The 16,372-nt window shown below is 40.3% G+C and overlaps 1 protein-coding gene across 3 annotated transcripts in view; it reads right to left on the bottom strand.

Moving 5' to 3' along the window:
- Window positions 1-16,372, bottom strand: part of fam13a (family with sequence similarity 13 member A) — a 74,425-nt gene that overhangs the window by 20,747 nt on the left and 37,306 nt on the right. For all 3 annotated transcript variants that reach the window (XM_049566711.1, XM_049566721.1, XM_049566728.1), the window contains exons 9-12: window positions 14,197-14,238; window positions 3,099-3,140; window positions 2,790-2,984; window positions 576-780 (exon numbers count right to left, since the gene is read on the bottom strand). In XM_049566711.1, the coding sequence (XP_049422668.1) occupies window positions 576-780; window positions 2,790-2,984; window positions 3,099-3,140; window positions 14,197-14,238 (484 nt within the window). The remainder of the gene's footprint in view (window positions 1-575; window positions 781-2,789; window positions 2,985-3,098; window positions 3,141-14,196; window positions 14,239-16,372) is intronic.

Here is a 16,372-nt window from a genome sequence, read left to right on the forward strand (position 1 = left end):
CTTTGGTGGATAAAAGCTGCAGCTAATTGCACACTCACAAGTGGCCCTTACATTAGCACTGCTTCTGGAAAAGGAGTTTTACAATTAGTGTGGCATGCTGCATATTAGAAGCTGCTGTACAATGAGGGGAACCATTAGGCAGTTGCATCTTGTTTCCTGTCATCGTCCAACACGCCACTGTCTGCATTTACTGATTCCTGCTAACTGCAACTGTTGATTATTTGCAGTGAGTCCGAAATAAGGATGACAAGGATGCTGAGCTGAATGCTTGAACAACCAATGCATTAGAGGAAAACATCTGTGGTGATGCTATTTGTAATGACTGTTAACTGCTGATAAAATTTAGTTTCTGATGCGTAAAAACTGGATGAGATTTCAGAATTCCCTGCAGACTGAAAAAACATAGCCTAGATATTGCTTCCAACAACTGACAGAAAGTTGTTTTCTCGAGGTTATCTACTGACCTACTATATCTACAGTTATCTACTGAACAGAGAACAGTGGGAGAGATGCTGCCAAGATGGAGACACATCACTAAGACAGAGAGAGATGAAGAGAAAAGTGTGATGACTCACCGTGTGGGCGTCCTGGTTGTCGGTGAGCTGCACCAGTGTTGGGCTGTGTTTCGACTTCCTGGGCTTGGGGGTGCGCTCAGCGTGACCACTCTGGCCTCCCTGCGAGTCCACGCTGCTGCCCGTGTTCTCCCCTACGCTGCCTGCACTGCTCCCACCGCTCGACGGGATGTTCTCCTTGTTGGTGTCTGCTTGGACCGATGCAGCTCTGCTCTCAGACGGAAAAGAAAACGGTGAGGAAATGAGACATCTGCCTTCCATCTCACTCTCTGTTGCACACTTTGGTCTGTATTCATCAGCTTGACATTGGGAGAGATGCTTCAGGAAACTAAATGCTGAGATCATCCTGATAACTCATTTACTTATACCTTCTCCAGCAGCTAATGTGCTGTTTAGCTTTAAGTTAATTCTGTTTACTGTCTATTTACTGTCCACACTCCTATTGACGTTTTCTGCCTTCTTTGGACTAATGCACTCCTCTAATCCATGTCTTACTGATCGCTCAGACTCTTGCCCACCTCCATCAACAAGGATTAGCCTCTTACTGCGATGACTCCACTTGTTATGACTGTACCACATCTCAGTGGACAAGCTTACCACACAGAATGAAACCTTATGAATGTTTACTGTTACCACCAACTGGAAATAGAGGCATCTGCAGAGAGGCGCTGAGGTCAGACTTTAGTAATGAATGGCATTTTATTTTGCTTTGTGGAAATCATAGTGCAAAAAATATTCGTCTTAGTCATATTTGTCGGTAAGAGAAAAGGATCATCTGTCAATCCAGTAAGAAATATTTGAAGAAAAAAAATGAATACATCTTTAGAGGTTCCACTGATAATTTCTACAAGAGATGGTATTTTGTAATTACCTGGGGCCAGACCTTTAAATGCACCTACTCCACTGAGGTCGAGTTGACTGATTCATCTGGCATGAAACAGCACTTTAAAATAAAAAACAACAGATGCGCCCCACTGGGGGACTAGTGGTACGTGTCCACAGGGGCATTTTTGGACGTGAGGAGTCATGCCGCTTCCCAGCACTGGATGCTTGATGGGCGTGCCACTAAGTACATAGACTGTCTGCTCCCAAATTTTAAACTGAACCAACATGGTGGCTCGTTTGGAGAATTTCTCTTGTGTTATGAAAATGAAAAGAGGTGAGAAATGCAGTAAATGAATCTGTCTTCATTTTTGATTGACAATTGTTTCCAGTGGCAGCGAGTCACTTCAGATTCCGCTGATTTGCATAAAGTAGCCTACATTCAATTTTATGCAAATGAGGAGGGAACACCCCATCTCTAGAAACTCTACCAGAATGCACTGTATGACTGCTTGTACAGACAATAAATGGTAAGTGTGGAAATGACGGATGCTGTGGACATGTACCATAACGCTGTTGTCAAGCAGTGCTGGACCCAGTGGGGAGTGATAACAATATTGGCAAGTTCTATAGACAAGACAGAAGGTGCTATTGAGGCTGTTCTAAATCAACGTCTTCTTAATATCACCCGACATGGTTGTTTGTTTCACTTCGCTCCGCTCCACTCTAATAACCCTGGCAAAATAGGTATTTTGGTATGGCAATGCATCAGTGTGAACTTACAATAATGCAAGATTCAGGCGTGTATGTTGTCTTTAGTGATTGGTTAGAGAAAACAAATCCCCCTCCCCACAGAAATCAGTCATAGTGGATGCAATCTCGGACTGAAGATAGAAACGGAGTGTAACGAGATGACAACTGTGTGTGGTATCAGGCAACTTCTACAGCATATCTCACTAAAACTTCCTGAACTTGGTAAATTGGCTAGCCTATTTTATGGCCAACATTTCTACTGAGTGGAATACTAACTCCTTATTCTGTATATATTCATTTCCTATCATTTTGTTTTGTCTTAATGTATTAATATATCTTGTGATGTGAAAGCTACCCACTCGTGATTTAATCTAATAGTTCAGTGTGTGTGACTGGTGGGCTGAAAGGTTCTGTTGTTTTGAGTGGATGGGTAAATATGAAGGAAAACATGTTTTTTAGTAAACATATCTCCAATACATACTTATACATTTTCTAGTGAAGATATTAAGGACACGATGACAGACAAAAATTAAGTGATGAGAACAAGATTTTTCCAGCGCACGTCAGTGTTGCTACTAAAGACAAGCCACTAATCTCATGCTGGTAGCTACCAAGCTCATGATGATGACAAACTCACTGTACCTGTTTCTTTCTTTCTGTCTCAGCCCCTCCTCCTGTTGCTCTCTCTGGTGTCGACGTCTCTGTCGGGCAGTTGGCGTAACCCTTGGAGATTGTGGTCCTGGGGTTAACTCAGAGTCTTCTGAACTCTGATCCCCTACAGAGTTTCCATCGAAGAGGTGCTGCTCCACTGTTGAGCGAATCGTCCTGTCCAGAAAACTGAAGGACCAAGAAAAGGAATGATGGGCTTTAAGGAACAATAAGTTTCATAAAAAGTAGAATATAAGAAATTATCTCTAGATAAACTATAGTGATGCTAATAAGTCCACTTACTTTACCACATCTGGTGTGCAGTGGACAGGGGAGAGGTGGTTACTGAAAGAAAAACAAGAAGTGAAGGTGAGTTTGAGCTGCTGAAACAGGTGGTCACAACAGGTCACTGAGCAACGCTGAAAATCCCCCAGGCTCTGGTTCTGGCCCTAGGTGATCAAGGCATCTAGTGTGCATGAGTGAGTGTTAACTTGAGCTGTGTTCAGAGCATAAGTAGGTCCTCTGGGAGCAAAGTGGCCAGCCTCTATGACTACCGATAAGTCCTACAGTAGAGTGTATGGTCAATACTTTCCATACTGATCTCTGGCTTCATCTGTATTTTTCATTTTTGTTGTTCTCACAGGCATGCACACACAGGCATGTAAACTGCAGGAAACCGAATGACAAATGACAGGCCATTATACTATATGGAAAGGCTGTGTCTATATCAAATTAAATATATCTGTATGTAGATGTAAAGATAGTGAATTGCTATTACATTCAAAGTCAGACGGTAGCGTCATCATACTGACTAAACAGCTTGGTTTGTTATTAGATGCAACTGTTCTACTACAATTAAAAATGTATTTCACCACTAGAAAGATTGAATTTTCATAAGAATGGACTGTCTATGTAGTAGAAAGATGAATATACTTGTGCTATATGAGTCTCTTTCCTTACACTTCTATACTCTTTGTGTCTGGTGGTGGCGAGCATACAAAATGTGGAAGTACAATCTGTAGTTCGATCAAAAGCCTGTGCATCATCCAATGTATTTAAGCTGAGAGATGAGCAGGGAGATCTGGGTGCTGGTAAGTTGGAGTGAAGTTTACCACAGTTCATTTACACATACTAGTGACAATGTTATGATACAAAGCTGGTTGACAATCAGCAAAGTATCCCTTTAAAGACTTTCTGAAGAACTTATTTGAAGAGACTGCACAAATCTAATTTGCCATTTTTGCACCAATCTTCATCTTCACTCCCCAAAAAGACCCCACAGCTTTCACAAACCGATAATTGTCATGTCTGCTTTTCCTGGAATGCAGCTAACTCACGTGTGTAGGGGTGACCTGACAAAATCTTCCATAAACAGTGGTGTTGACAGTAATAGCACAGCTTTTCAGAGTACGCTGCACTGATAAAGATAGAGATAACAATGAAGTGATGGTACTCTGTGAAGGTGACTGTGGTGAACCTGCGCAAAATGGCTCAGACCTGAATTGACGTAATCAAAGCTGTAAGCCAGGACAGTGAATCAGATAAAAAGTGGCACCAATCGTGTGATAACCGGATGATCCTTTAGATGAGCTGAACAAATTCACATCATTAAACATAGGGCAATAAATGGTGGGTATATTTTTATTGACATTTTTAAACATTTGAAGTTTAGTTTCATTTATTCAGACAGCTAGAACATGAAGAGGGGTGAGAGAGGAGTCAAAGTTAGGTCAGCTGAGGCTCACAGGTGCTCCAGAGTCACCAGACTAAACGGCTTGATTATCTCAGGGCACTGTGGGAAAAATATTAACTCACTACCTAATAATAGACTTGGCAGTGAACGAAACAGGTTAAAGCAAGAGAAAACGGTTTAATAGCTTACTAATGATGACTTAACCTCAGACTTTAAAGCCTGCGAATGTCAGGTGCAGTGGAAGCATTAAGGCCTGAAATACTGTACGACAGGACTTTTTGAAGATCTGTCCAAAACGTTCGAGGACTGTACTCTGTGCTGCAATCTGCTCTTGATATAAAAGTGATGAGAGGGTTAATTATATATTGGAGTATGTGCCAGGGTAAGACGGTTATTACACCTCAAGAAATGCACCATGCCCTGTGTTGCAATTTTAGCACTGACGCTGTGACAGTTTAAGGCAGTGGTGCCCAACCTTTTTGTTCTGTGATGCCTTGAGTTGTATCAGCAAAGACTCTGCCCTCTGTCTGTGTTTTCTTATTTTCTTTTAATTTTGCTGTGTTCAGGACAGCATGTAAGTACTTTACAAGAAGGCAGCTACAAATATCACCAGCACAGTGCTGACAAACGGAAGCGAACAAAGCCCGATGCAGAGTGAGAGTGAATTTGGGGTTGGCCTTCACTTTCGCTGGCGATGTTTAAAAACAGTGACCGACAATTCCTGCGTAGTATACCTTTAACCATCTTGTGATCCCTCAGATTTATTTCCTACAGGAGAACAGTCCCCTTGTTGGAGATAATTGGTGTTAGACAGGATTATGTGTTCACGTATATTAAGAACTACCGACAACTAACGTCAAATTCTTGTTATATGTCATCATAATTAGTCGATTCATTTGACCCCTTTACACCTTGCATTAAAACACATTTTGGGTGACTGGATTTTAATCAGATAACGCTTGACCACCTGATGAGTACAGGTGTAAACACACAAAAAACACATTAAGGACGGACTGTGATCTGTTTAGCCAAACTACCTCTGAAAGTGGTCAGGGAGGCATTATGATCACACTGAACATAAGGGTCAATGCAACTGTATTTTCAACACACATACACAAACTATGTGGGCGGAAACACATAATGGCGTGACTGTTCCAAACAAGCGACGCAGCAGCAACTCTCCCCAACCAGACGCTGAAGCTGTAGGGTCTCTCCCTCATCCGATGCTAACACTTCTGCAGTGTCTCCTTCATCTGTAATGTATTCTTCCTGTCAATCACCGTGTTTTCACTCAGGTAGGCCTATTTCATCCTCGTCGATCTCGCTGTTGCCCTCTTAATCTTCCTAATTGGCTCTGATTTATCTAACATTAGGTCTCAGAGAAGCATACAAGCAAAACTTGGCAATTCATATCACAACCGAGTCATTTACGAAACAATGGCTAAGTAACAGTGGAGAATGGCTAAAACTGTTTGGTTGTTTGAGCTGGACAGAGTGATTTGATCTCAAAGTGGACACTGGAGACATATTAATACCAGGTCTGATTGTCAACCAGTTAAATCATATCTAGGTACAATCTGGATTCAAGACCCACTTTAATGCAAAGAGTTAAGGGTCGTTGATCCTGATAAAAATGTCAAAAGCAAATGGATTGTTTGAGCCATTGTGGTGTGTTTGAGTCAATAATTCAACCATAAAAACACTGTCCAGAACCTAGATTTGTAAGAAAAATTTCCCAGAAATGAAGAGAGGAAACTATAGTATACTGGACTATAGATCATTTTCATGACATCCTGAAATAAACGAACAAATCAACTGTCCATGTTGGTCTGTAACATGACATCAGCTTTCTTATATATCTGCTTGTGCTGCATTTAGAATGTTGATGAAATAAACAGCTGAGTGCGACTGCCTGTCCGTGTCAAATGTGAAACATTTAGTAATTAAATATCTCACGGCAGCTATCATCGTCCCAAATAGTCTGTGGGGTGGTACGGTAAAGACGTCGTGTGGCAATTTGGTAAATTACCACAGAAAGTCACATTACTGGCTGGAAAAAACTAAAGATGCAACAGTGTGAAACAGCTCAGGTATGAGACAGTGTTGTGGCCTGGTGTCCAATAACAACAGTCTGAGTCATAAACTACTGGCAAAAGAGACCATATAGCAAAAGGGATGAGTCATTGCATCAGAAACATAATGAGAATGTCACCACCAAAATACGAGTGAGCTGAGCCATAAATCCTTTTTGAACACATAAATTCCACAACTACAAAATCATACCACCAACCCCTGTCAAGTGACTATTCAGGAACTGATCAGCTCATGATTTCGCAACACAATCATTGTGTAATTTTATTTCCAAGCTGTAAAACTTTATAAGAGCTTTTAAGTTTTATTACTAGGCTCACTTCTTGCCTTTCTACAATTATTGTTTAACTACAACATGGGAAACAAACTTGCTTCTGTTTGTATTAGTTACAGGGATGACAATGATCCAACTTTACCCCTGATGAGGATTTTTAAAAACAATATGTGTAAGAATAACAGTTGTTCAGTCAAGGTCTGCTCCAGTCACTTGTGAAAGAGCAAACATGAACTTGGATTGAGGCCAGTGGACGGTTTACACAACAGAAATTACATATACATAAGCAAGGCAAGTTTATTTGTAGGGCACCTTTCACAGCAAGGTGGTGCTTTAGATAAGACACAAGTGAGGCACACAGATCTTGAACAGAGGAGGCCCGAGAATGGAGCCCTGGGGAACTCCATATGTAATTTTTATATGCTCAGATGTGTAATTACCTATTACACAAGTATCCTTCTAAGAGGACTTACACCAGGTTAACATTGTGCCAGACAGTCCTATACAGTTTTCCAGTCCGTCTAGTAATATGTGACAGTTGGCTGTGTTAAATGCAGCACAGACATCGAATGATACCAAGACTGAAACTTGTCCATTGTCTGTGTTTAAGTCAGGATTTCAAATGATTTCAGCGTCACTGAAGACCTTAACAAGAACAGGTTTGGTGCTGTGGTGTGGCTGAAATCCAGACTGGAAAACATCAAAACTGTTGTTTTGGGTGAAGACGGCTGAGCTGTTGAAAAGAGGAGTCTGTATGGGTCATAACTGTTTATTCGTGAGTTGTTGAGATTATTCTTTTATTAAGAGTGGCTCAACAGCTGCAGTTTTCGGGGCCTATGGGATGAAGTCTTCAACTGCTGTTAAAAGCTGTTAAAAGATTGTAGGGAGGATATTAAGAGCCTGTGTTCACATGCCTTTTGCGAGCACCAGTGTCTTTTTCAGTTGTTCCCAATGAGGAGAGAGTGCCGCGCCCAACGTCCTTTTTCAGAGCACTACGGCTTTTTTGCGTAGTTGCCCCAAGTGCTTCTAGCTGAAAACCTCTGAACTTTTCAGGAAGCCGTTGGTGAAGTCATTGCCACTCCTTTAGCTACTGTATGATGTGTCAATCAGCCTTAGCTTTTCTGCTGAAGAACAACACAATGTGGACCACAAGCCTCCAGGAGGGGGATTTCTATTTCACACGTATTTCTTTTTTTTTTTTAGATATTTTTTGGGGCTTTTTCAGTCTTTAATGGATAGGACAGACAAGTGTGAAAGGGGGAGAGAGAGAGGGAGTGACATGCAGCAAAGGGCCAACGGCTGGAGTCGAACCCGGGCCGCTGCGGCAACAGCCTTGTACATGGGGCGCCTGCTCTACCACTAAGCCACCAACGCCCCATTTCATTCGTATTTACCAGCATGAAAATTCTCCCTGGTGGTTTTTTTCTTACCAGAGATGTCCTTTACTACAGCAGGGGCAACCACGTCAATGGCATTTGTAATATTTGATAACTATCTGCAAGTACAGGAAAACAGGAATAGTAACACCAAGTCCAGAAGAAGAGCCTGCTCCAGGCCTCGTTGAGGGCTTCTGTATAAGGCAGTAGGTCCACACCCAATGGAAGACAGAGGAGGCACATTGGAGGTAGCAGATGTGGGACTGGTATCCAGTCTGCCCTAGGCATCTTCTTTCCTGTCTGCGCTTATGCCAGGCAGATTTGCTTGCCATTGATTCTGAACAGCGGTCATTTGAGATGTGGCAGTGCAGCTTAGTGGCATCCATTAACATCTCACCAAGTTAATCTCTGATCTTAGTTTGTTATAGGGGAGGTGTGAGGACACTGATGAGGAAAACATTTGGTGATCTGGTTAGACTTACCAGTCTCGTCAACCCGGGCAGGAGAGAGCTATTCTCTCGTTGCCGTTTGCATTATCAGCAAAGTTGGTGTTACACAATGTGCTTGGCTGGGGCAGAGAAAGAGGATGTGGCAGTGACTGGGGGGAATTTTATGCCAGCGTTAACCAGCACTTCCATATTCATAAGTGAATTCCAGAAGGGGTGAGGCAGGGGGGAGTGAAGGGAGGAGGAATTAGGAGGTGTTGACATTGAGGCTGTGATGTTTTGTCTTTGTGGTGCTGAGGCAGCTGTCTGTTCAGGTGTGTAATCTGAGGCCTGGCTGAGGGTGTCGCAGACTGAATCCAGAATGTTCCATCAGTCCTTTAACTCCAGATCTACTTAAGCAGCAACCATCTGCCGTGAAAAGATGTGTTTGTCTCCTGAACAGACTGAAGTTATCAATGCAGTTGATCCCTTTCAACTGCAGGTTTGGCAGGTTGATCCCCCTGTTGACTATTGGCTGTTGTCCACTGATAATAATGAGCCTCCACTATGTCCAAAGAATTAAACAGTTCAGTGAGATTCCATACATACATCACTGGCTCCCATATGTAGAATAATTTGATTAATTTTAGGGTGTTTATCAGTTGAATAATGTTCTCTTTTATCTCACAGACCAAAGCATCTGGGAAGCAGTATAATTTGTTTTCCTGCTCATGTTTCTGATGGTGGCATCTCTTACAACCTGAGTTAAAGCTTGATTCATCTCGGTTGCTTTCCCCCCCCCTTTTTGCTCCATACAACTTTTTTTTGTGTTGCCTTTTTCTGTTGGCTGGCACGCTTCATTAAGACTTCCATATTCCAATTTATCAACAGTCTACCTGAGATGAATGGTTCAACCCTGTTTTTCAGTTGTAATGTCGGGGTTGACTGGGGTCTGTGTTTATGCCCACCTCTGGCTGTGCACCAGAGGTCCAGGGTCAAAGTTAGCTGAGCTGAATCCATAAATCTTGCCTTCAGTGGGAGTACAGTCTTGAACTCATCTTTAGGTTAAGCACCAAGATTATCTTGGCAGGTAGAAATCCCTGGCTTCACTGGTTTCATTTAAGTGATTCTTGGGAAAGTTAGAGTTTCTTTTAGAAAAATGTGTCCACTTAAATCTTGTCAAGTTCAAGGCTGATAAACTGACTGACCAGCAGTAGATGTTGGCAGAGTGTTGTTTAATTCAGAAGCCTGTGCAAATATCCATGCGGCAATCTTTTTTTATTTCATATTTACCTTCAGACAGAACCAGGCTCAGTGTTTCCTCCTCTCTCCTTTATGCTAAGTTAGGCAAAGAGTGTCCTGGCTACACATTTATATTAAAGGTCAGATATGAGAGTGCTCATCTAACTCCCAGCAAGAAAGTGAACAATTAAAAAAATTCCCCAAATAAATGGTGAATTATTCTTTTCAGAACTAGAATATTTATTTTCTTAACACACTCAAAATACAAAATTGGTTTTTTTTTTCCTTTCCTTTTTTTAGTTTGATGGTGTCGGTAAGATTTACTGTAAAGTCAGGTCTGTAATGAAATGATAGGTCTGGCAGTTTAATTGCATAATTGTGCTATTTTTGTTTCAGAGTGTGATTTTAAAAAGCCAGCAGTGCAAGTCTTTGTATAACAAGAGCTTAACGTTTGCTTTTTTATAATGGATTCACTCAGGACCTTCTAATTAAGGAAACTGCTCCACAAATAATAGTAAGAACTAAATAATATGTTCAGTAATTGTGTCTGTGTTGGGGTTTTAAAGTCAAGTGTTCTTTACAGCATAAAAAGCAAGGAGGAAACAACTCCAAAGCCCTAAAGCAGTAGCTTATACCAGTTAAAGCCTCCACACTGTGTACCCAGGGGCGTCCATTCAGGTAATCCAGTATTACACCACAGTCAGATATTAGCCAGGACCTTTAGAGTCTTTGGTCAACACACACACAGGAAGAAAATTATGCTGATCTATGATCCTTTTTGACTGGGCTAAGGTTAAGCTCCCATGTGGCAGCCTGAGAGTCTTTGTGTGTGAAGGAATGCAAGTAGCCCTCAGCAGAGGGAGAGAAAGTCCGTACGGTATGTGTGAGCATATGTGACAAAGTACAAGTAGGCCATTGAGTTAGTCATTGGTGAACGTGAGCGAGAGCAGTGAATGGGAGTTAGACAGAGAAAGTGACAACAAACACTCGTCTTAGTCATTCACAGATGTCAGAGCGTGGCTGCAACAAATGACATCACTATCACTACTAACTTGTTTTTCTAGTTAATTGATTGACCTTTTAGTGTATAAAAAAGCCCAAGACAACATCTTCAAAGAGCTTCCTTTGCCCAACCAACAGCCCAAATCTCACAGATGTTAAGTTTACAATGGCACAAAACAGAGAAATGCAGCAAATCTTCACATTTGAGAAATTAAGCAAACATTTAGCTGAGCACACTGGTCTGGTCTGAAATATTCCAACAACTATTGGCTTTGTTACAATACTTCTGTATTTTTGGAGTATTGTACTTCACTTGACTTTTTCGATTTCTGTACACTTTCACTTTTACTTCACTAATTTACAAAGATAAAATGTATACTTTTACTTTACACATTTCCCCTGAGCATCTTTATTACTTTGTTACTACAAAATAAAATCGGAAGGTTAGGTAAATCAGTGGTTGCAGCTTGAAACTTAGATCATAGGTTAATCACATAAGGGCAAGTGCAAGCAAGGGCTCACAAAGCAGCAGTTAAGTTTCAATTTCCAGTGAAGCCAAGGCTGCATGTCAGATCAGATGCTACATGCTGGTTACAGCATTTCACTCAACAATGAGACAAACTTCATGAGAAGTTGTCATGAAGACCTTGTTTATCTTCAGGTGTAATGTTTGCCCCATTTTGAAGGTTGTACTCACGTTAAGGAGAAATGACCTTAATAATCCTCAGAATTCTAAGTGCTTGCTCACTTACTTGTACTTTTACTTTCAGTGCTTAAATTACATTTAGTATGATACCTAAGTACAGTAAATATGAGATACTTTAAGACTTTAACTCCAGTAATATTAATAGGCGGCTTTAACTTCTGTTAAAGTAATTTTCTGGTAAAATACCTGTACTTTTACTTAAGTATGGCATTTAGGTATCTACAACTGGCCTCAGCTGTACCTTTTGTTTACGCTAACTAACAAATGTGAGCATGTTAAAAGAATGCTTCACCCACAAAATGACCATTTGTCTATCAGCAACTCATCGTGTGTCACCTTGAATTTGTGAAGAAAACTGTTTTTTTCCCATGCCTCTACAGTGAAGAATAAAAAAAGCAAACATTCCTCACAAATTAAAGTTAACTGGCAAAACTGTGTCAAAACATCCATCCATCCTTGGATTATACTGCAGGAGTTGTATGGGAGTTTGTATACAGATGTTTGATACAGTTGTGCGGTCCTCTTTTACTTGAATTCATGAAGGATGTTCAGCTTTTTTGTATTCTTTGTTCACGTTGGAGGCATGCGAGAAAAGTTTTCTTCGGGAATTCAAGGTAACATGCAGTGACTGACAAACAAATGGTCATTTTGTAGGTGACATATTCCTTTAAGATAAACTAAGACAAAGAAAATGGTAAACATCAGCAAATTAACACTGTCTTCATGATTATGTTAAGGTGCCAGTATGCTTCTTCAGAAATTTTCCAGAGGATATGATTACTTTCGGACCCCCCCCAATCCCACCATTTTCCAACATTGTGTGTCCAACCATTTCTGTAACTGTAACTAAAGCAACCACGATTTGAATTTCTCTTTCAAGCTATTTTTAAAAAAAAAAAAATATATATTTGAAACAACTATTTTGGCCACTCTTCGTGTGAAAACATGTAAAACTATGAGAGACTATCCAATGGAATCATGAATGAAACATGAATAAACATCAAAGTGAACACAATAACCGTACATCCTAACCTTCACGTCCTCTCAACATGTCAACTATACCCACAGAGTTCAAATATAAACTATTTTCAGTCAAAAGAAAAAGTTTTATAGACATTTTCAATACATATGTGTACAGCGTCCATACACTGGGTAGACAAAGGTGTACATACATGGTTACTGTATTCCTTTATATCATATACACATGTATGCATACTTCCTGTGTTCCTGCATATGCCATATAATGAGTTACAGAGACCTGTGAATGAATGGAATTTAAATTGGATGTTATGTGACTTGCAAAATGTGAGTAGTGTTGTAAAATGCCATCTCCCAGTTTACTACTGAGTATGCTGAGTACAGAGATTAATACATACAAAGAGATTATATTACATATCCAATACCACAGTTCAACAGGTTACAGTTATGTATTATATTGTACACATAATGTACTCAGCTGACCCTACGACTGACCACATGTTTGGGACTTGGATTAGAGTAACAGTTGGGACCTTTGACCTCCCGTCATGGAAAAAAAAGGATTTGTGTTTTATCACATTATCACCAAGGGACAAGATGTTCTAGTCAAAATTTATGCAAAGGGGTTTTTTTTGTTGTTGTTTTTGGTTATATCCATGATTGCTACTGCTACACAACAAAGATATTGAAGTACATGTTACCTGCAACAAGATTTAATCAGACTATGGGTTTCTAATTCATATAAAATATGAATCATGAAGTGCTTTTAAAGTTGTGCAGCATTCTTCTTCGTCAGCTGTGTGCGTTACACTAGTTCCTCTAACAATTATCCTGTGTTTTAGGGAAAAGCAATGCTAAAAAAAATGCATACAAACAGCCGCTGTGCAGCCATATCAGCTCTGAGGTCATGTCAGCAAACAACACAAAATGTGCCAACTCCAAATGACTAACTGAGGAAGCAGCCGTTGACACAGCCAGACAATCTGCTGAGGTTTAGGGCTTTAGGTCAACACACACTGAGGGCTAAATGGGAAACAATGACAGTAGGGTCATTGATGATTAACAGCTGACTATCACGTAGATGTGGTCAGGCTGTGCTGCAACGTTTCCACTTGCACGTTCAAAAACATTTACTGTATGTTGGATACATACTGTAATTTCATTCACTTGTAATATGCTCATTTTTACTCACAAGACTCTGTTTCACTTTAGCATTAATGACAGAAAGGTATTAGATTCAGTAATATTGGTTTAATGAAGAGCTGCAACTAAAGAATATTTTCATTATGAATTAATCTCCTAAATATTTTAATAAATGGATTAACATACTGACACTGCTCTTAAACATCACATCATTCTGTGTGTTCACCCAGATGTGTCTTTTCCTTGGGCGGTGAGTCTTTAACATGTGCTGCGTCTGCCTCCGCCACAATAACCAAAACAGTGGTGAGCAAACTGTTGCATGTGCACGCCGCCCTGCTTTCTCTCTAACCGATGGTTCCATTGTTTCCAATGATAATGCACTAAGGCAGCACACTTCCCCCACTCCTCCAGCCCAAAACAACACACTCACCAAGTTCTGCCAGCTTCCTAGTGCAAAGAGAGAACGCCTACCTCATGTAGAAAGGAGATATCGGCCTCTCTTCATCTTGAGAGCTGAAATATGAAAACAAACACACATGATTAATTGGCCTGCAGAGTGTGGCTATGAGGTGCTACGGCATAAAAACATTAACCCCCCGACCCCCATCACTACATGTCACTGGGGCTGAAAATAGGAGCATAAGGCTGGCTTTTGTCTGCAGAATAATAGCTATGCAGTGCAACAGATCAGTGCCTTTGTGGAACTTGTCTCTGGTAATTATTATGAACCAAAAGAGAAATGGGTGCTGCTCTAGAATATAGGCTGGCTGCTGCCTCTGGATGTATGCCAGCGACACATGATGAAATTATGCAACGATAAGAGGAACTCGGTGTTGGTACTGAATGTTGAGGTTGCTCAACATTTTCATATCCTGGTGCTTACAAGCTGAAAATTTCATAATCACTTAGTGTTGTTTGCCTAAGCAGAGCTGAATACTGTGTTATCTTCTCTAAAGTCAAAGCAGGAAGAAAAACACTGCAACAAAACCTGAACTATCTGACTATGTAACACCTTGAGGTTAGACCAAGGTTGTCTTTATACCATTTAATTTAATTTGATATATTTAGATTTAATTTGTTATTTACTATTGAATTTATTGATGTTTTAGCCACTATGTGACAACTAAACTTTATGTCAAAGGGTGACCCCAGTATTTTTCAACCTGGGCCCTGTTTTCTCATGTTTTGTGTCTAAGTGACTCATGGGTACAACAATTTTTGAAACTGGTCCAGTGCTGTGGCCAATAGACACAAAACAGGCTACAATGTGACCACTTGGAGCAGTTGCACCCCTAAATTTACACATTTAAAGTGCTTGTTTTTGCCTTTGACAGGCTCAGATAGTAATTATGAGTGTCTTACATCATTATGGAAAGAAACCTACAGAAAAATACAACAATTTTCCATGTTTTTTTCCTTCTTCTGTCTCGCTAAAGGAGAAGCCTTGTTCTGAAATCTCACAGATTTTTTTCACGTTGGCAAAATGTGATAGACATTGAAATTCTTTTAAATACGAGTAAGATATGCTTTCTGTACTCCAACACAACAAACTAATACCAGCAATCCTCTCTCCAACTCTCACTCATTCTTCCACCTTTATCGTCCTGCAACAAGTCACCTCTCATGGGATTTCAGAACGAGACTTTGCGTTAGCGAGACCTGAACACAACACAGAATGGAACAAACAAATTTATGGATAAACGTTTAATTTCTCTGGACCCTTGTTCCGTAATGCTCATAACACACTCATAATAACAATCTGAACCTATTAGTGGAAAAAACAAGCACTTTTAATGGATGTAAATTGACATGGCGCACCTGCACTCAGTGTTTACGCTGCAGCCTGTTTCATTGCTGCTGGCAGCAGTGGTTCAATACTGGACCAATTTCAAAAACTGTTGTTTTCATGAGTCACTTAGACACAAAAACATGGGAAAATAGGGACCAGGTTGAAAAATACCCTTAAAATGTATTTTTAAAACAGCAAGTCAACCAGATTTATAGTTTGTTGTCGGCTTTTAAAGGTCCAGTGTGTAGGATTTAGGGGGGAATGGAAAATGATAGAATAAGTATGTTTTCTTTAGTGTATAATCACCTGAAAATAAAAACTGTAAGCGTGTAAATTTTATTTGAACACCTGCACTTCTTCTACTCTGACAAGTCAAAATGTCTGATGTGAAAATGGCCTACAGTTTCTCTGTAAAATACACAACAGGGAAACTATTCGTCGGTTTAAACTCCCAATGGAGCTTTTTTGTGGATGCTAACGTACAAGTGAACATGTGCTGGAAAATTCCAGAAAATTCTAACAATGCTCTCAATTTACAAATGCCCAACAGAAAGGATTTGGGCAGAAGTTCACGTTCAAAAATGTTGACAAACAAGGCACTGCATGAGTAACGTTTTAGACATATCAACTGCTCAACTGAGTATTTATCGTTTGAGTCCAATGACATAACTGTGGTGGTAATTTGTCACAGTTTTCCAGTGTTTAAAAGAACAAAACAAAGCAAAGATGAATTACAAAAAACATTCAACAGAATAATTGATAATAAAAAGCCAGATGTTCTAAATAATGACATAATAGCTACCAGTAATAAATATCTCAAGAAAGATTTGTGTGTGTCTTACTCCCCCCGGAATCACA

This window comes from Epinephelus fuscoguttatus, linkage group LG3 (genome assembly GCF_011397635.1).
Source record: "Epinephelus fuscoguttatus linkage group LG3, E.fuscoguttatus.final_Chr_v1".
NCBI lineage: Eukaryota > Metazoa > Chordata > Actinopteri > Perciformes > Serranidae > Epinephelus > Epinephelus fuscoguttatus.